This window comes from Oncorhynchus clarkii, chromosome 3 (genome assembly GCF_045791955.1).
Source record: "Oncorhynchus clarkii lewisi isolate Uvic-CL-2024 chromosome 3, UVic_Ocla_1.0, whole genome shotgun sequence".
NCBI classification, from domain to species: domain Eukaryota; kingdom Metazoa; phylum Chordata; class Actinopteri; order Salmoniformes; family Salmonidae; genus Oncorhynchus; species Oncorhynchus clarkii.
The window spans coordinates 43757877-43778903 of NC_092149.1; the positions used below are offsets into that span (position 1 = coordinate 43757877).

Consider the following 21027-nt stretch of genomic DNA (forward strand, 5'->3'; position numbering starts at 1 on the left):
CACACAATACACGATAATGACAAATCAAAAACGTGATTCCAAGTCCACTTGTGGTAAAGTCAGTTGATTGGACATTATTTGGGAAGGCATACACCTGTCTATATAAGGTCCCAAAGTTGACAGTGCATGTCAGAGCAAACACCAAGCCATGAGGTTGAAGCAATTGTTCATAGAGCTTCGAGACCGGATTGTGTTGAGTCACTGATCTGGGGAAGGGTACCAAAAAAAAGTCTGCAGCATTGAAGGTCCTCAAGAACACAGTGGCTTCCATCATTCTTAAATGGAAGAGGTTTGGAACCACTAAGACTTCTTAGAGCTGGCCGTCCGGCCAAACTGAGCAATTGGGGGAGAAGGACCTTGTTCAGGGAGGTGACCAAGAACCAGATGGTTACTCTGACAAAGCTGTAGAATTCCTTTGTGGAGATGGGAGAACCTTCCAGAAGGACAACCTTCTCTGCAGCACTCCACCAATCAGACGTTTATGATAGAGTGGCCAGACGGATGCCACTCCAGCTTGGCATTTGCCAAAAGGCACCAGCATGAGAATCAAGATTCTCTGGTCTGATGAAACCAATATTGAACGATTTAGCCTGAATGACAACTGTCATGTCTGGAGGAAACCTGGCACTACTGTGAAGCATGGTGGCAGCATCATGCTGTGGGTATGTTTTTCAGTGGCAGGGACTGGGAGACTAGTCAGGATCGAGGGATAAGATTTACGGAGCAAAGTACAGAGAGATCCTTAATGAAAACCTGCTCCAGAGCGCTCAGAACAGAACAGAGACCCTACACACACAGCCAAGACATTGCATGAGTAGCTAAGGGACAAGTCTCTGAAGATCTGGGGTATTGTGTGTAGATAGAGGAAAAAAATCCATTTTAGAATAAGGCTGTAAATGTAACAAAATGTAGATAAAGTCAAGGGGTCTAAATACTTTCCGAATGCACTGTATTATGACATTTTGGTATATTTTTGTTCGCTTTGGTCTTTGGCAAGGGTTTTTTCGGCTGTTCGTGCAGGCAAAAAATTTTTCTCAAGGCAAGCCAAAGCCAGTAGCTGAAGTCTACGCACCTTGGTCAACAAAGTCTACGCACCTTGTTGATTGGTCAACAGTAGGGACTCTTCAATGAAGTGTTTGTCATTCAACGAGAGACGACTCATTTTCAAGCACGTTATTTCATTGACAAATAATGCACCAAACATCTCAGTTAGATGTAAAATTCCAGGACTAAGATCTCCTCGGCAAAAATAACTAAATTAATGTTAGATTTCTTGAGTTATCTTATATAAATTCTGACTATATTGAGGAAGTCTCAATATGGACCAACATCACTATTGATGTTTTTTCTAGTTTGTCAAGTGAAAGTCTTTATTTCACCAGGTAGGCCAGTTGAGAACAAGTTCTCATTTACAACTGCGACCTGGCCAAGATAAAGCAAAACAGTGCGACACAAACAACAACAGAGTTACACATTGAATAAACAAACATACAGTCAATAACACAATAGAAAAAGTATATATACAGTGTGTGCAAATGAGGTAAGATAAGGGAGGTAAGGCAATAAATAGGCCATAGTGGCAAAATAATTACAATTTAGCAATTAAACACTGGAGTGATAGATGTGCAGAAGATGAATGTGCAAGTAGAGATACTGGGGTGCAAAGAAAAAATAAATAATAATAGTATGGGGGTGAGGTAGTTGGATGGGCAATTTACAGATGGGCTATGACAGATGCAGTGATCTGTGAGCTGCTCTGACAGCTGGTGCTTAAAGTTAGTGAGGGAGATATGGGTCTCCAGCTTCAGTGTTTTTTTTCTCCAATTTGTTCCAGTCATTGGCAGCAGAGAACTGGAAGGAAAGGCGGCCAAAGGAAGAATTGGCTTTAGGGGTGACCAGTGAAATATACCTGCTGGAGTGCGTGCTACGCGTGGGTGCAGCTATGGTGACCAGTGAGCTGAGATAAGGCGGGGCTTTACCTAGCAAAGACTTATAGATGACCTGGAGCCAGTGGGTTTAGCGACAAATATGAAGCGAGGGCCAGCCAACGAGAGCACACAGGTTGCAGTGGTGGGTAGTATATGGGACTTTGGTGACAAAACGGATGGCACTGTGATAGACTGCATCCAATTTGTTGAGTAGAGTGTTGGAGAATATTTTGTAAATGACAGAAGTCAAGGATCGGTAGGATAGTCAGTTTTACGAGGATATGTTTGGCAGCATGAGTGCTTTGATGCTTTGTTGCGAAATAGGAAGACGATTTTGGATTTGATTTTGGATTGGAGATGCTTAATGTGAGTCTGGAAGGAGAGTTTACAATCTAACTATACATACCTAGGTATTTGAAGTTGTCCACATATTCTAAGTCAGAACCGTCTAGAGTAATGATGCTGGACGGCGGGGAGGTGCGGGCAGCGATCGGTTGAAGAGCATGCATTTAGTTTTACTTGCATTTAAGGGCAGTTGGAGGCCACGGAGGGAGAGTTGTATGGTATTGAAGATCGTCTGGAGGTTAATTAACACGGTGTCCAAAGAAGGGCCAGAAGTATACAGAATGGTGTCGTCTGCGTAGAGGTGGATCAGAGAATCACCAGCAGCAAGAGCGACATCATTTATGTATACAAAGAAAAGAGTCGGCCCGAAAATTGAACCCTGTGGCACCCTCATAGAGACTGCCAGAGATCCGGACAACTGGCCCTCAGATTTGATATACTGAACTCTGTCTGAGAAGCAGTTGGTGAACCAGGCGAGGCAGTCATTTGAGAAACCAAGGCTGTTGAGTCTGCCGATAAGAATGTGGTGATTGACAGAGTCGAAAAGTCTTGGCCAGGTCTATGAATACAGCTGCACAGTATTGTCTCTTATTGCTGGCGGTTATGATATCGTTCAGGACCTTGAGCGTGGCTGAGGTGTACCCATGACCAGCTCGGAAACCAGATTGCATAGCGGAGAAGGTACGGTGGGATTCGAAATGGTGGGTGATCTGTTAACTTGGCTTTCGAAGACCTTAGAAAGGCAGTGTAGGATAGATATAGGTTTGTAACAGTTTGGGTCTAGAGTGTCTCCCCCTTTGAAGAGGGGAATGACCGAGGCAGCTTTCCAATCTTTGGGGATCTCAGACGATACAAAAAGAGGTTGAACAGGCTAGTAAAACGGGTTGCAACAATTGCGGCGGATAATAGATTTTGCAGCTCTTTCAGAACATTGGCTATTTGGATTTGGGTGAAGGAAAAATGCGGGGGGCTTGGGCAAGTTGCTGTGGGGGATGCAGGGCTGTTGACCGGGTAGGGGTAGCCAGGTGGAAAGCATGGCCGGACGTAGAAAAATGCTTGAAATTCCCAATTATAGTGGATTTATTGGGCAGCTGGGAGGAGGTGTTCTTATTCTCCATGGACTTTACAGTGTTCCAGAACTTTTGGGGAGTTTGTGCTACAGGATGCAAATTTCTGTTTGAAAAAGCTAGCCTTTTCTTTCCTAACTGCCTGTGTATATTGGTTCCTAACTTCCCTGAAAAGTTGCATATCGTGGGGGTTATTCAATGCTAATGCAGTACGCACAGAATATTTTTGTGCTGGTCAAGGGCAGTCAGGTGGAGTGAACCTGGTTCCTGGTTCAATTTTTTTTTTATGGGGCATGCTTATTTAAGATGGTGAGGAAAGCACTTTTAAAGAATAACCAGGCATCCTCTTACTGACGGAATGAGGTCAATGTCCTTCCAGGATACCCGAGCCAGGTCGACTGGAAAGGCCTGCTCGCCAAAGTGTTTTAGGGAGCATTTGACAGTGATGAGGGGTGGTCGTTTGACCGCAGACCCATTAAGGATGCAGGCAATGAGGCAGTGATCGCTGAGATCCTGGTTGAAGACAGCAGAGGTGTATTTGGAGGGCAGGTTGGTTAGGATGATATCTATGAGGGTGCCCGTGTTTGCGGATTTGGGGTTGTACCTGGTAGGTTCATTGATTATTTGTGTGAGATTGAGGGCATCTAGCTTAGATTGTAGGACAGCCAGGGTGTTAAGCATGTCCCAGTTTAGGTCACCTAACAGTATGAGCTCTGACGATAGATGGGGGGCAATCAATTCACATATGGCGTCCAGGGCACAGCTGGGGGCAGAAGGTGGTCAATAGCAAGCAGCAACAGTGAGAGACTTGTTTCTGGAAAAGTGGATTTTTTATAAGTAGAAGCTAAAATTGTTTGGGCAAAGACCTGGATAGTATGACAGAACTCTGCAGGCTATCTCTGCAGTAGATTTCAACTCCACCCCCTTTGACAGTTCTGTCTTGTTGGAAAATGTTATAGTTAGGGATGGAAATTTCAGGGTTTTTGGTGGCCTTCCTAAGCCAGGATTCAGACACGACTAGGACACCCGGGTTGGCAGTGTGTGCTAAAGCAGTGAATAAAACAAATTTAGGGAGGAGGCTTCTCATGACAGCTTTCGATAGAAAACACTAACGTTTCCAAAACTGTAAAGATATTGTCTGTGAGTATAACAGAACTGATGTTACAGGCGAAAGCCTGAGAAAAATCCAATCCGGAAGTGCCCCAGGTTTTGAAAGCGCTGCGTTCCAATGACTCCCTATTTGGCTGTGAATGTACCACCAACGAGCTTACGCTTTCTACGTATTCCCCAAGGTTTCTACAGCATTGTGACATAGTTTTACGCATTTCTGTTGAAGAATAGCCGCAGGCGGCCACATTGCATAAGTGGTCACATGGTGGCTCCGAGAGAGATTCTCACGTAAAATACAGAGGTAGCCATTACTCCAATCGGTCCTAGAGAAAAACAAATTGTCCCGACGGATATATTATCGAATAGATATTAGAAAAACACCTTGAGGATGGATTATAAACAACGTTTGCCATGTTTCTGTCGATATTATGGAGCTAATTTGGAATATTTTTCGGCGTTGTGGTGACCGCAATTTCTGGGCGATTTCTCAGCCAAACGTGAAGAACAAACGGAGCTATTTTGCCTACAAAAATAATATTTTGGGAAAAAATGAACTTTGGCTATCTACCTGGGAGTCTCGTGAGTGAAAACATCCGAAGTTCATCAAAGGTAAACGATTTTATTTGATTGCTTTTCTGATTTCCGTGACAAGGTTGCCTGCTGCTAGCAAGGCATAATGCTATGCTAGGCTATGATAAACTTACACAAATGATTGTCTAGCATTGGCTGTAAAGCATATTTTGAAAATCTGAGATGACAGGGTGATTAACAAAAGGCTAAGCTGTGTTCCAATATATTTCACTTGTGAATTTCATGAATAGGAATATTTTCTAGGAAGATTTATGTCCGTTGCGTTATGCTAATTTGTGTCAGGCGATGATTACGCTCCCGGATCCGGGTTTGAGAGTCACAAGAAGTTTTAACATGCATGAAACCAAGGCTTTTACGGGTTACAGAAGTCAACAACTGAGAGCGCCTGGAGAATGGGAGTGGAGCTAGGCACTGCAGGGCCTGGATTAACCTCTACATCACCAGAGGAACAGAGGAGGAGTAGGATAAAGGTATGGCTAAAGGCTATAAGGACTGGTCGACAAGTGCGTTCGGAACAGAGAGTAAAAGGAGCAGGTTTCTGGGCACGGAAGAATAGATTTAAGGCATGATATACAGCCAAGGGTATGGTAGGTGAATACAGTGGAGGGAAATACAGTGGAGGTAAACCTAGGCATTGAGTGACGATGAGCGAGGTATTGTCTCTAGAGTAGAGGTCGACCGATTAATCAGAATGGCTGATTAATTAGGGCCGATTTCAAGTTTTCATAACAATCTGTAATCAGCATTTTTGGACACCGATTATGGCCGATTACATTGCACTCCACGAGGAGACAGCGTGGCAGGCTGAATACCTGTTATGCGAGTGCACCAAGGAGTCACGTAAGGTGCTAGCTAACATTAAACGTATCTTATATAAAACAATCAATCTTAACATAATCACACTTGTTAACTACACATGGTTGATGATATTACTAGTTTATCTAGCTTGTCCTGCGTTGCATATAATCGATGCGGTGCCTGTTAATTTATCATTGAATCACAGCCTACTTCGCCAAACGGGTGATTTAACAAGTGCATTCGCGAAAAAAAGCACTGTCGTTGCACCAATGTGTACCTAACCATAAACATCAATGCCTTTCTTAAAATCAACACACATATATATTTTTAAACCTGCATATTTAGTTAATATTGCCTGCTAACATGAATTTCTTTCAACTAGGGACTTCAACTAGTGTCACTTCTCCTGCGTTCTGTGTAAGCAGAGTCAGGGTGTATGCAGCAGTTTGGGCTGCCTGGCTCGTTGCGAACTGTGTGAAGACCATTTCTTCCTAACAAAGACCGTAATTAATTTGCCAGAATTGTACACAATGATGACATAACATTGAAGGTTGTGCAACGTAACAGCAATATTTAGACTTAGGGGTGCCACCCGTTAGATAAAATGCATAACTGTTCCGTATTTCACTGAAAGAATAAACGTTTTCGGATTTGACCATATTAATGACCTAAGGCTTGTATTTCTGTGTGTTTATTATAATTAAGTCTATGATTTGATAGAGCAGTCTGACTGAGCGGTGGTAGAAAGCAGCTCGTAAGCATTCATTCAAACAGCACTTTCTTGCATTTGCCAGCAGCTCTTCGCTGTGCTTCAAGCATTGTGCTGTTTATGACTTCAAGCCTATCAACTCCCGCGATTAGCCTGGCAATACTAAAGTACCTATTAGAACATCCAATAGTCAAAGGTATATTAAATACAAATGGTATAGAGAGAAATAGTCCTATAATAACTACAACATAAAACTTCTTACCTGGGAATATTGAAGAATCCTGTTAAAAGGAACCACCAGCTTTCATATGTTCTGAGCAAGGAACTTAAACGTTTACTTTTTTACATGGCACATATTGCACTTTGACATTCTTCTCTAACACTTTGTTTTTGCATCATTTAAACCAAATTGAACATGTTTCATTACTTATTTATTTGAGACTAAATTGATTTTATTGATGTATTAAGTTAAAATAAGTGTTCATTCAGTATTGTTGTAATTGTCATTATTACAAATATATAAATAAAAAATATGCCATCTTGGATTACTCAAGAACAGAAGCATGCTGACGCCTTTAGAGGCATGTTTCTCGTCCATAACATATTTCTATCTGAAAGTTAAAAAATGCTGCATCCTGCTGAACGCGCTCCAGGTTGTTAGCTATAGCTAGGTAATGAGGTAACATGACTGAACAAGGTGTAGCCTAAACAAATGATTAACGGTCCGGTCAGCAAGTAGCCTAGATTTAGAACGGCCAGCGATATGCTTAATGAATGCAAAATGTGGCCCGCCAATGAACAATCGAAATTAAAAAAAACTTAGCACCGGTATTATGGGTCATATCTTTTGAACGGCAATGCTGTTTTCTCTGAGGAAAAGAGGGAGACTTGGTTAGTACGTCGGGCTACAGAACCTAGCCATGAAATGCAGTGGGTAAAGTGCGAGGGTTGAGTGAGACTACAAAATCTAAAACCTTTCTTTACTCAAGGGAGAGAAAAACATAGCTAGACTATTGTTTTACTATTAAACTTAATGCTAATATTGTTTTTAATTTCATAAAGCAGCTTGTGTTTCATAACCAAGCAACGGGTATATAACTAGAAGGCTGGTGGTGACTGATTAGCTATGGGGAAGCAAGAGTCGTCTGCACGATGTGTATAATCGGAAGCGGAGTCAGAACGGAGCCTGTCTGCCCACACTCATCGCTTGCTCCCAGGCAGCTCACCAGCTGATGAAGGACGGGTGCCGGGTGCGGCGTGTCTTTTCCACTAATGAACAGAACTAGGCTGCACATCTGTGCTTCTAATATTAATTGTGCTTATCACTGAAATGCTCTCAATCTCTCCAAAAACTATTGTCCAGTCCACTTAGTAGTCAGATTTTAGTGGCAGAGATTTTTTTTTGGTTCTAGTTTTTTCTATTTAGCCAGCTATCTCTCGTCAATTACCACTGAAAAATTAGTGTTTTTAGTCTATTTTAGTCACAATTCTTGATGACGAAAATAACACTGCCCACCTGTCTCTGGACACGCGGCGAGGCCGTGTGCAGCAGCGAGAACAGGTCCTGCATCAGTGTTAGCTGCTGGGCCAGGTATTGGCGGCCCACGTTGGAGCCGCTCAGTGCCAGCACCATGGAGAGCAACTCGAAGCAGTAGGCGTCTGAGGAGGCGTCGTCATCGCTGGGCTGCGAGTTGGCATTTTCCTTGCTGGAGATGGCATGCTCCCATTCCTCACGCACACGGGTCGCCTCCATGCGAATGGCCTGGACTATGTGGGCGCACACCTAGAAGGGGGAAGGGTGAGGAAAGCGAAAGAGGGATATGAAGTCGATTTAAAGTGTTAAGATAACATGGAGAGGGTAAGCAGAGTCAGGGGCTTGAACCCTGTCCCTCAAAGCCTGCTACTGAGGATTATTGTAGCCAGAGATCACATTGTATTGTAGTTTTATATTGTAGTTAATTGCACTATATTGGCCAGGTATTCCATAGGTTGTCAGGTAGGAGACTACTGACCTGTTTCTGCAGGTTGGTCAGCTTGCTCCGGCTGAAAATTATGCCCACCATGTGTTCCTTCAGGTCTGCATCTGAAGGCGCCTGATGACAGGTAAACAATAAAATGTAAACAACAATATTTATCATCTTAATTTGCTAAAAAGTTACAGTGTGAAATAGTGGGTGAAAAAGGTTGGGAACCCCTGGTATACAGCATGACCCCTGACCTTATCCTCTCCCTCTGGTGATGACAGCAGGTTCTTCTCCTCCTGTTCAGGGGTGGGCTCAGCATCTCCGCAGATCAGCTTCCCAAACACCTACATACACACACACACCAACGGTAAAACTTTAACCTAGCCAATTCTCTTAGATCTAAAGTGAACATTTTGACCCCATAGTGTGATTGACAGTTGAACCGACCTGTGAGGTAATGAGGCGGAACACGCGGAGTGTCTCGGCCTCACAGTTCTTCTGTTGGGCCACGCTGGCCGAGATCTGACCCGCAATCTTGATGCTCTCGCCCTCCTTCCATCCCAACACCTTGACCTGGCGCACCCGCAGCGTGTTCTCGGGCCCCTTCAGCTCCACTTTGATCACATGGTGGTCTCCCCCAGGAACCTCGCTGGTCACCCAGCCCATGTGACGCGAGTCGAGGTCGATCTGGAGAGAGGTGGGGAGAAGGGATTGGTGAGTTAAGGTTGTATTGACACCGGGGTGAATCAAAATGTTTAGTACTGCTTTTCTTTTGTTCCTTCTTTTGAAAACAGATTTTATTACGTACAGCAAATTACAATACACATTGTACAGAAGGGCTTTAATTGCTGTAAGATTGCCATATGCTGTAGTATAGTGGTTAGCTATATTAGGCTGTATCTCACTTATATTCCCAATTAGTAGTGCAATACATATAGTGACCAACTTTTAACCAGAGGCACAGCTTAGGGTGATTATTTAAGTCCTTTCCTTATTTACACAACATACCCAATCAGATGCCTGGGGCTGGTCTGGCGTGTAAAGCCATGGCCTGCAGCACATATGTGTTAATTAATGTGTTTTGAAATCTGTTGTGAATATATTGTAATGTTTTTAAAATTGTATAAGTGCCTTAATTTTGCTGGAGCCCAGGAAGCTAATGGGGTTCCATAATAAATACAAATACATATTCAGTGTGTGTTACCGTGGGTATGAATCCAACTGCTCCTATGTCTGTGTCCCATTCAATGCATCGCTCTCCTTCAAGTTCATAACTTGGGGGATTTTTTTATGTATTTTTAGAAAATTACAAAAATAAGAGGCCAAACCTGTTTGATTCTGCAGAGGTCCTCCACGGCTTTGCCACACAGGAACGTCACGGAGGTGACTTTGTTCTGTGAAGTGAGATTGATATTAAAGCCGCTCTTCTCTATGAAAACAGACAGTTTTTCCATTAATCTTAGATTGTGGTTAATTATTAATTAATTGGATTTTGGAGAAATACGTCCCTTTCAGTCCTCTACTCACCCCGATATCGCGGGAGTTGTCCACGTGCACGGTGACGTAGGAGGCGTTGATGCCCTTGACGCAGCTGATGGTGATGCTCTTGGTCTTGTTTTTGTCCTCATCTCCCGACTCCCAAAAGGTCTCAGTGGAGCCGTCCGTTAGGCTGCCAATCATGGCAGGTCGGCTGGACGTCTTGATGTCCACCAAGATGGTCAGGTCCTTCAGACTGGTCACCAGGCACAGCTCCTGGAAGGTCAAATGATGTTCAACACCTCCCAGCTATATAGATAAATAAGATTTATTGGACAATTTAGAAATTAACATTTCAGCCACACAAGTGGATACAATGCATTTAAAACCATAGAGGATAACAGAAAAGATTTTACAATTTAGCTAGCAATCCTAAATGCTTTTATTTCAGCCACACAAGTGGATACAACACATTTAAAATCAAAACATTTTACAATGTAGTTACTCCTAAACCTAGTCCCACAAAAAAGTTATAATTTTATCAATAAAGAAGGTCCAGGGTCATGTTCATTAGGCACTAAACGGAAGAAAGCAGACTGAAAATAGGAGGGAATACCTGGACTTAAGAAATAACATTTTTTTTTGTTTTTTTTTTGCATTCCCTAATGAACACGACTCAGGTATCTGTTGTGTTGGTCTGCACCTTGGGTCTCAGACAGCATTTGTGGTACCTGACTCACCTAGTCTCTTCTTTACCTGCTTTCATAAGGTCAAGCTAGCCACCACAAAACATCATGGGCCAGTTTCCCAGATCCAGCCCTGGTTTAAAAATCATTCTCAAAGGAGATTCCCTATTTGAATAACTTCTTAGTCCACTACTAGGCTTAATATGGGTCCGGGAAAACAGCCCTATGAGTGTGGCTCTCCTATTGGATTCTGTCTCACCTGGCTCATGGCCTCGTAGCCAGACTGCACACTGATGTTGAAGCTCTCCTCGCTGTCGCCATCGTCCGACTTGGACAGGATGTTGTTGATGTGGTGGAACACGTTGCTCTGGTGCAGGAACTGGTGGTCTGACTGTTTGAACTTCAGACTCCAACACCTGATAGAAAGAGGGGGACACACTCCGGGTCAACGGTGAGATCACACACTCACATTGATCAGTACACAGTGGTAGCTAAGTTGGTTGGAGAATGGTGCACCCATAGGCACCTGAGCAATGGAGAAAACGGAGTAGCTGCAGCACCACTTTCAAATAGATATATTTTTTGCAACCTCACTCTATTACTAGAAAATGATCCATTTGTAATTTTCATTGATTTAATGTTTTGAACTAGTCTGTATTAAAATATTTTAGAAGTAAGATTGCATTTTGCACCCCCAACCCCCGTTGCCTCAAGTTGAATGGTTTTGACCACTAAAGTTTTGCTTCACTTCCGCGCGACATACTGTTTTGGTTCAGTTCAGTTAATAGAAAGTGCTAGTTACACCGCTGGTGTTAAAATGAAAAAGAACTGCAAAGGAAAATGGTTTATTTATTTTGTTGTGCTGTTACATTTGTATTGTTGTTTCATGTCTGATGCACTCAGGGTGTTAAATATAATTTGAGAGTAAATTCATTGTATAATTTCACTTTGCCTGTAAGAACCAAATACATTTTTTATAAAGTGCCTTTTACATCAGCAGATGTCACAAAGTGTTATAGAGAAACCCAGCCTATTACCCAAAACAGCAAGCAATGCAGATGTAGAAGCACGGTGGATAGGAAAGACTCTCTAGAAAGGCAGGAACCTAGGAAGAAACCTATAGTGAGGAACCAGGCTCTGAGGGGTGGCCAGTCCTCTTCTAGCAAAGCAGGGTGGAGATTATAAGAGTACATGGGCATGTCTGATTAGGCTTTGCTGTGTCGCAGCCTCTGGACTGAGTAGCCTTATCTTCCATCAGCCAATTCATGTTAGGTAGCTCGTGGGCTGTCAATGAGAAGCTCGCAAGTAGATACGGAGAAATAATCAGTATGCCTAATATTACATGATTAAATCTAGGGGTGTAATGGTACTCTTATTGTACCAAAAACTGTCCGCTACGGGAAGCTCGGTTTGCACTGTGAACTCGAATGAATAAATATTTTAAAAAACACTAGGCCTATAGGCTATGCCTGCATTGTATGCACTTGAGTAAATCTGAGCTGTAAAAACCATTTCAGGCTATTCCGTTAAACAACAATAGCCTATGCACACATTGTAATCAAAATTCAAATCTTAATTGGCGCATTTCAAACTGACCTTTTGTGAGGCGCAGCCGGGAACTAGTTCTGTACGATGACGAGTGGTGGGGTCATTTCACCAGGATGATCCTCCATCATCGTAAAACCCAAATTTCCTCTCATCTTAAGAAGGCACGATTCTCAAGGTAGGCTTCAGTAGAATGGTGTGTGGTTATAAGAACCAAAACGCAATCACATTATGTATGCCGTGCTGTACTTTGTCTCTATTCATCAAATTCGGCTTACACAGAAACAAATTACGCAGAATGAATATGAATAGCTCGCAAGACCGTTTATTTTTATGAAGTAGCTCTTTTGAAATAAATGGTTGGAGTCCCCTGCTCTAGCCCAAACCGTTCAAATATGACCCATATTACTGGATCAAAAGTTAATTATTTTAATTGCAGATTCAGGGTGAAATGTATATATACATATATATATAGCTGCCCAAAAATATCAAATTTTCTTATGATTCATTAATAATATGTTTGCATGTGAACATAATCTATGGCCAGATGTTTATGCAAAAATGTTCAAGTTGACAGTTTAATGCCCTACCTGATAACACTGCCATTTTGAGAAAGAAAATTGATGTTTTGTGGGTCACAGGGTTGGTAGGGTTTCATACCTATCAATTAATTATTGGGCGTGGGATTTTCAGGGAAGGGAGTAGAAAAGTAATCTAGTCATCAAAACACTTTTCAATAGAATTTATTGTGGCAAAACCAAAGAAAAATACAGTGCCTTCAGAAAGTATTCAAACACTGACTTACTCCACATTTTGTTGGATGGATTTTTCTTTCTCTCACGCATCTACACAATACCCCATAATGACAAAGTGAAAACATGTTTTTAGAAGCATTTTCAAATGTATTGAAAATTAAATCCAGACAATCTCATTTACATAAGTATTTACACCCGAGTCAATACTTTAAAGAAACACCTTCGGCATCGATTACAGCTGTGAGTCTTTCTGGCTGAGTCTCTAAGAGCTTTCCACAATTGGATTGTGCAATATTTGCCAATTATTATTTTCAAAATTCCTTCAAATTGGTTGTTGACCATTGCTAAACAACCATTTTCAGGTCTTGCCATAGATTTCCAAGTAGATTTAAGTTAAAACTGTAACTCGGTCAGTCAAGAACAAACACCGTCTTATTGGTAAGCAACTCCAGTGTAGATATGTTAAATAAAGGTTAAACAAAAATAAATAACAATTTTGGCCTTATGTTTTAAGTTATTGTCCTGCAGAAAGATCTTGTGGAATTCATCTTTCAATTGATGGTGCCGGAGGAGGAGATGGCTGCCGTTTTATGGGCTCCTAACCAATTGTGCTGTCGTGTGTGTTTTTTCCCGTTATTTGTCAGTTATTTTGTACACAATGTTTCTGCCTCCGTCTCTTTACGACCGAAAAGAGCTTCTGGATATCAGGACAGCGATTACTCACCTCGTTCTGGAATAGAGTCGGATGCAAAGGATTTACTTCAGACACCTCACAAGGCCCAAATCTCCGTCATTCACATGAAGAAGAGACGGAGATATCGGGGACGTAGGTCGGGGTGCCTTGTAAGGATCCGACGGCGAGTGAGTAACCCCCCTCTACCATCAGTCCTAATAGCCAACGTGCAATCATTGGATTACAAAATGGATGAGCTCCAATCAAGACTATCCTACCAAAGGGACATTAAAAACGGTAATATCTTATATTTCACCGAGTTGTGGCTGAACGACGACATGGATAGCATATAGCTGGCTGGGTGTTCGGTCTATTAGCAAGAAAGACAGCTGGTGTACGAAATCTAATATTAAGGAAGTATCTAGGTTGTGCTCGCCTGAGGTAGATTATTTCATGATAAGGTGTTAACCACACTATTTACCAAGAGAGTTTTCATCTATATTTTTCATAGCAGTCTATTTACCACCACGAATCGATGTCGGCACTAAGACCGCACTCAACGAGCTGTATAAGGCCATAAACAAACAAGAAAATGTTCATCCAGAGACAGTGCTCGCTCCTAGTGGCCGGGGACTTTAAAGCAGGGAAACTTAAATCTGTTTTTACCTAATTTCTACCAGCATGTTAAATGGGCAAGCAGAGGAAAATAAACACTAGACCACCTTTACGCCACACAGAGACAAAAATTGGAGTACATACAGTGGTTCCTCCGTTAAAAGTTGTGGGACACCTTGAGTGTTGCTGCAGCATTCTGTGGCACGTCATTTAATTGTCAGACATTTTTTCTGTTACTGCAAGTTATTGCTAGTTTGACCACCAGAGGGCATCTTTGAGAAGCATTTGATAGTGTTCCGTATTGGCATTACCAGAGAAATTAAAACCTTTTCTGTAATAACATAGTATATGGGAGTGATTCGAATAAATGTGGCTTAATCAATTAGATTAATATTATGGTGTTTCTATTCAGAGAAAAACGAAAACCGTTAGGATGGAATCGAAAATATGGCACTGTACAACATGACGGTCAGGAGTAGGATTGGAGGATTCTAAATTGTTTGCCTTCATAAGACAACTTTGTTCCAATATTTCTGTAAATCAGTGATATTTATTCCCATAGTAATTCGTTATGGCCCCATAAATAAATCAACATCTGCATTTTGAAAGACTATTTTTAATCATTATTGTATTAACGAAATGTGTTTACTTGTTTATTAGGCTACTGTGCAGTCTACAATACATACTGTAGTAAACATGGGAAAGTGCCTAATTCCTTACATAAGGGAGAGCAGGCCATGTCTGTACTACAGACCGCAGGGCACGTGGAAGACCGGTATTATTTCATAGTTATGATGTCTTCACTATTATTCTACAATGTAGACAATAGTAAAAATAAAGAAAAATACTGGAATGAGTAGGTGTATCCTAATTTTTGACTGGGACTTGACTGGAACCAATTGATATGATTGATCATATAAAAACCTTGGGACTCAAATGCGTAATGAGCGCTCTAAGCCCCTTGTGTTGCTCTTTCGCAATGAAGTCGTGACGCTGGGTACCTCTAAGTCCTGCGGTGTAAGCTCGCAACGTTTAAAGGAAGAAACCCAATAGCTCTCCCTTTCCCTCCATTTGGCAAATCTGACCATAACTCTATCCTCTGGATTCCTGCTTACAAGCAAAAACTGAAGCAGTAAGTACCAGTGACTTGCTAAAATAAGGATGTGGTCAGATGACGCTGATGCTAAGCTACAGGACTGTTTTGCTAGCACAGACTGAAATATGTTCCCGGGAATCTTAGTACACCACATCAGTCACTGGCTTCATCAATAAGTGAATCGATGATGCCATCCCAACAGTGACCGTACTTACAGTTGAAGTCGGAAGTTTACATACACCTTATCCAAATACATTTAAACTCAGTTTTCACAATTACTGACATTTAAACGTAGTAAAAATGAGGATCACCGCTTTATTTTTAGAATGTGAAATGTCAGAATAATAGTAAAGATAATTATTTATTTAAGCTTTAATTTCTTTCATCACATTCCCAGTGGTTCAGAAGTTCACATACACTCAATTAGTATTTGGTAGCATTGCCTTTAAATTGTTTAACTTGGGTCAAACGTTACGGGTAGCCTTCCACAAGCTTCCCACAATAAGTTGGGTGAATTTTGGCCCATTCATCCTGACAGAGCTGGTGTAACTGAGTCAGGTTTGTAGGCCTCCTTGCTCGCACACGCCTTTTCAGTTCTGCCCACAAATTTTCTATAGGCTTGAGGTCAGGGCTTTGTAATGGCCACTCCAATACCTTGACGCTGTTGTCCTTAAGCCATTTTGCCACAACTTCGGAAGTATGCTTCGGGTCATTGTCCATTTGGAAGACCCATTTGCGACCCATCTTTAACTTCCTGACTGATGCCTTGAGATGTTGCTTCAATATATGCACAAAACTTTCCTACCTCATGATACATCTATTTTGTGAAGTGCACCAGTCCATTCAGCAGCAAAGCACCCCCACACCATGATGCTGACAAGCCTGTGCTTCATGGTTGGGATGGTGTTCTTCGGCTTGCAAGCCTCGCCATTTTTCCTCCAAACATAACGATGGTCATTATGGCCAAACACTTCTATTTTTGTTTCATCAGACCAGAGGACATTTCTCCAAAAAGTATGATCCCATGTGCAGTTACATACTGTAGTCTGGCTTTTTTATGGCGGTTTTGGAGCAGTGGCTTCTTCCTTGCGGAGCGGCCTTTCAGGTTATGTCGATATAGGGGCGGCAGGGTAGCCTAGTGGTTAGAGCGTTGGACTAGTAACTGGAAGTTTGCAAGTTCAAATCCCCTAGCTGACAAGGTACGAATCTGTCGTTCTGTCCCTGAACAGGCAGTTAACCCACTGTTCCTAGGCCGTCATTGAAAATAAGATTTTGTTCTTAACTGACTTGCCTAGTTAAATAAAGGTAAAATAAATACAAAATAGGACTCGTTTTACTGTGGATATAGATACTTTTGTAACTGTTTCCTCCAGCATCTTCACAAGGTCCTTTGCAGTTGTTCTGGGATTGATTTTCACATTTCACACCAAAGTACGTTCATCTCTAGGAGACAGAATGTGTCTCCTTGCTGAGCGGTGTGATGGCTGCCGGGTCCCATGGTGTTTATACTTGCGTACTATTGTTTGTACAGATGAGCGTGGTACCTTCAGGCATTTGGAAATTGCTCCCAAGGATGAACCAGATGTGTGGAGGTCTACAATTTCTTTTGTGAGGTCTTGGCTGATTTATTTAGATTTTCCCATAATGTCAAGCAATGAGTTTGAAGGTAGGCCTTGATATACATCCACAGGTACACCTCCAATTGACTCAAATGATGTCAATTAGGCTATCAGAAGCTTCTAAAGCCATGACATCATTTCAGGAATTTTCCAAGCTGTTTAAAAGATATAGCTTTCGTCTTATTGCAAGATAATATGCTCTGTCCAAGTGTATGGTTAAAATTATTTAGCTGAAGGCAGGTTTGAGTTTAAAGTGGAGGTGAACTCTGAGAAACAGGGGCCACCGTACCTGAGGGCCATCTGCTGCAGGGAGCTGCCACTAGGAAGTGACATCATGAGGTCAGAGATGGTCTGGAGGAGGCGGTGGAAGGTGTGTGGGAGGGGATGGGCGGCCTCCCCGGCAATCACAATGTCAGACAGCGGGTGCTCACACACTCCAAAGTCCCTCTCCTGTGTGTATGAAGAAAATATGATTGAAAAGTTTATAAAAACACACATATTAATGATGAAATGACTTCAGACTATGTCTGAATATAGAAAATGTTTGTACTGGTACCTCAAATAAAAACGTTTATGTATCCAGGTTTGTCTCATTGAGATAATCTAATTTGGAAGAGACCTGTTTCACAAGAGACGACATGCGACCCCCCCCCTCCAATCACCCAGGTCCTGGATTCTTAATCAATCAAATGTATTTATAAATCCCTTCTTACATCAGCTGATGTCACAAAGTGCTGTACAGAAACCCAGCCTAAAACTCCAAACAGCAAGCAATGTGGGAGTAGAAGCACGGTGGCCAGGAAAAACTCCCTAGAAAGGCCAGAACCTAGGAAGAAACCAAGAGAGGAACCAGGCTATGAGGGGTGGCCAGTCCTCTTCTGGCTGTGCCGGGTGGAGATTATAACAGAACATGGCCAAGATGTTCATAGATGACCAGCAGGGTTAAATAATAATAATCAAACATCACCTGCTCAATCACAATTTCCTTGTTCCCATGGGCTTTATTTTCATCCTCCTCCTCTTCCTCGGGTTCAAATGGTGACGGGGTAAGGGAGGCGACAAAGTGCCACAGGATGTCGTGCAGCGAAGTGGTCTGGATCACGTTACACAGCAGCCAGTTGAATGCCTGAGGAGGGGGATATGGGTTAGATGGTGGCTCAGTCCTTTTCAGTGCTTTTCAAACCACTAACCTAACCTTAACCTAATCTTAACCCTAGTACTACTACTTCAGAAAAATAAACATTTTAATCAGTTTATCATCTCAGATATTGCCTACACTTTTGTCCTTTCTAACAAGTCCGTCTAGCGACTACCACTGACACCTCAAAGAGGTTAGCCAATAGGCTAATCACATTAGCATTTGACATTACACAGCTAACTGTTTAATTGTGCTATACAACTGCAAATGCCCAGCTAGAGTAAGCATGAGACATTTTCCTATGGGAAATATTTAACTTCTTGGGGGCAGTATTGAGTAGCTTGGATGGTGCCCAGAGAAAACTGCCTGCTACTCTGTAGCTAATGATGCTAATATATGCATATTATTAGTAGTATTAGTTAGAAAACACTCTGAAGTTTCTAAAACTGTTTGAATGATGTCGGAGTATAACAGAACAACCAGGAAGTGGGAAATCCGAGGTTTGTAGTTTTTCAACTCTTTGCCATTCCAATATACAGTGTAAATGGGGTCATATTGCACTTCCTAAGGCATCCACTAGATGTCAACAGTCTTTAGAACTTTGTTTGAGGCTTCTACTGTGAAGGGGCAGAGAATGAGAGGGGATTGAGTCAGAGGTCTGCCAGCAGCCTCGGTCTCGTGACGCGCGGTCAGAGAAAGTTACCTCTCGTTCCAATGCTTTTCTACAGAAAAATGAATTCTCCGGTTGGGACATTATTGGAGATTTATGATAAAAACATCCTAAAGATTGATTCTATACTTCGTTTGACAAGTTTCTACGACCTGTAATATAACTTTTTGAACTTTTCGTCCGACTGGACCTGAACGCACTTATGGATTTGTTTACCAAACACCCTAACAAAAGAAGCTATTTGGACATAAATGATGAACTTGATCAAACAAATCAAACATTTATTGTGGAACTGGGATTCCACAAAGGTAAGTGAATATTTATAATGCTATTTCTGACTAATGTTGACTGCACAATATGGCGGATATCTTTTTGGCTGCTTTGTTTTCTGAATGTTATACTCTTTTGCATGGTTTGTAGCTCTCTGCAAAATCACCTCATGTTTTAGAACTACTGAACGTAACGTGCCAATGTAAAATGAGATTTTTTAAATATAAATATGCACTTTAGCGAACAAAACATACATGTATTGTGTAACATGAAGTCCTATGAGTGTCATCTGATGAAGATCATCAAAGGTTAGTGATTCATTTTATCTCTATTTGTGCTTTTTGTGACTCCTCTCTCTGGAAAAATGGCTGTTTTTTTGCGACTTGGTGGTGACCTAACAAACGTTTGTGGTGCTTTCGCTGTAAAGCCTTTTTGAGATCAGACACTGTGGCTGGATTAATGAGAATTTTATCTTAAAAATTGTGTAAAATACTTGTATGCTTGAGGAATTTTAATTATGAGATTTTGTTGTTTGAATTTGCCGCCCTCCACTTTCGCTGGTTGTTGGCGAGGTGGGACGCTACCGTCCCACATATCCCAGAGAAGTTAATGTACACCATCATGTGTACATTAAGAGTATCTTTGACAGACGTACCTCCATGGCGAAGACCCTGCAGGCAGACTTGCGGAGGGCATGCTTCATGGCCACCTCCAGACCCTCCAGGTCGTGGTGCTGGATGACGAAGGCCAGGACAGGCCACTGGAAGTTCCTCTCGCCCTTACTGAGGGATCCATGGGCCGAGATTAGACGGGACAGTTCCGGGGACGGGTGGCGCAACAGAGAGGAACCCACTTCTGGAGGGGAGGACAGTGTTACAATTAAGTGATAATGCCCAAGAAGCTGGTGTTTGGAGGATATATTGGCATGGGGGTTGTTAGGCCCGAGATTAAGTCTTTGGGGGCATTATCACTTTTATACAACAGGTTTTAACCAATCATCATTCAGGAATAGACCCACCAATTGTGTAAATATGATATAAATAACAAAACAATAAATACGGTATTACAAATGTCATGATGATTGGTAACACTTAGTAATTTGCAACCCTATTCCAGCTGACAATTACAAATAATTAATACTATGAAAACAAAAAAAAGAGTTACACTTCAATGTCTTTTTCATGCAATGACCATTACCATAATCATTATAATCATTTTGTAGTAAACACCAGGTACATGAGTTAATGGTGAAGTGTAGAATAACTTTTGTCTGCATCTAAAACTCTTAGTTTAATGGACTATACTAGTAAATAGGATCACATTCCTCTGGTTTGGTGGTTTAGGGGAAGGTTTACCCACCTGCATCCCCACTGTGGACTCTGCGCCTGGGCACGGCTTTGACCCTGGCCGGGGAGGCCGAATGCTGCTTGTCGTACTCAGAGGCCACCACAGAGTAGGACCTCTGGAACACCGTCCGCTTGGACAAGTCACTGTCTGTGATTGGGCTGGTCTCTAGACTGCAAGAGATACAACAAAGAAATGTTGACCATCTGTTTATGTCATAGATGACACATAAATACAACACACACACAGTCACACCACACTGGAACGAGTCTCTTTCACACAAGCACGCACAGATATGACACACGCTACAACCACATACAACACACATAGACATAATCAGTCTGCTCATCTCTACTCTCAAAAAGAGGTGTGTTACCTGGGGGGCATGGATTTCATGTTGCTCTCGGGCTCCTCGAACACGTTGGGGCAAGCGTCAGGGGTGACTGAGATGTAGGGCGCAGGGACAGATGTGGAGCGCAGGTACCTCATCTCGTCCTGGAACAGGTTGTCATCTGTGTACCCACCAAAGTTCTCTGTGTGTTGCCTGGAAGAGAGGAGACAGGTTTACGTACATGTATCATATGTAGTTCAAAGATTTAGTGTTTAGGTTATGTGGATGCTACCTTAT

The 21027-nt window shown here is 42.1% G+C and overlaps 1 protein-coding gene across 26 annotated transcripts in view; it reads right to left on the bottom strand.

Annotated features, from left to right (window-relative positions):
- Nucleotides 1-21027, bottom strand: part of LOC139395705 (E3 ubiquitin-protein ligase MYCBP2) — a 350297-nt gene that overhangs the window by 40732 nt on the left and 288538 nt on the right. For 21 of the 26 annotated variants that reach the window (XM_071143146.1, XM_071143169.1, XM_071143125.1 and 18 more), the window contains 12 exons: nt 20776-20943; nt 20415-20572; nt 19711-19910; nt 17945-18103; nt 17267-17427; nt 10934-11090; nt 10040-10297; nt 9841-9906; nt 8960-9199; nt 8767-8856; nt 8561-8641; nt 8065-8331 (listed from right to left, as the gene is read on the bottom strand). In XM_071143146.1, coding sequence (XP_070999247.1) covers nt 8065-8331; nt 8561-8641; nt 8767-8856; nt 8960-9199; nt 9841-9906; nt 10040-10297; nt 10934-11090; nt 17267-17427; nt 17945-18103; nt 19711-19910; nt 20415-20572; nt 20776-20943 — 2005 coding nt within the window. The remainder of the gene's footprint in view (nt 1-8064; nt 8332-8560; nt 8642-8766; nt 8857-8959; nt 9200-9840; nt 9907-10039; nt 10298-10933; nt 11091-17266; nt 17428-17944; nt 18104-19710; nt 19911-20414; nt 20573-20775; nt 20944-21027) is intronic. The other 5 variants (XM_071143183.1, XM_071143175.1, XM_071143191.1 and 2 more) reach the window with 2 other exon arrangements.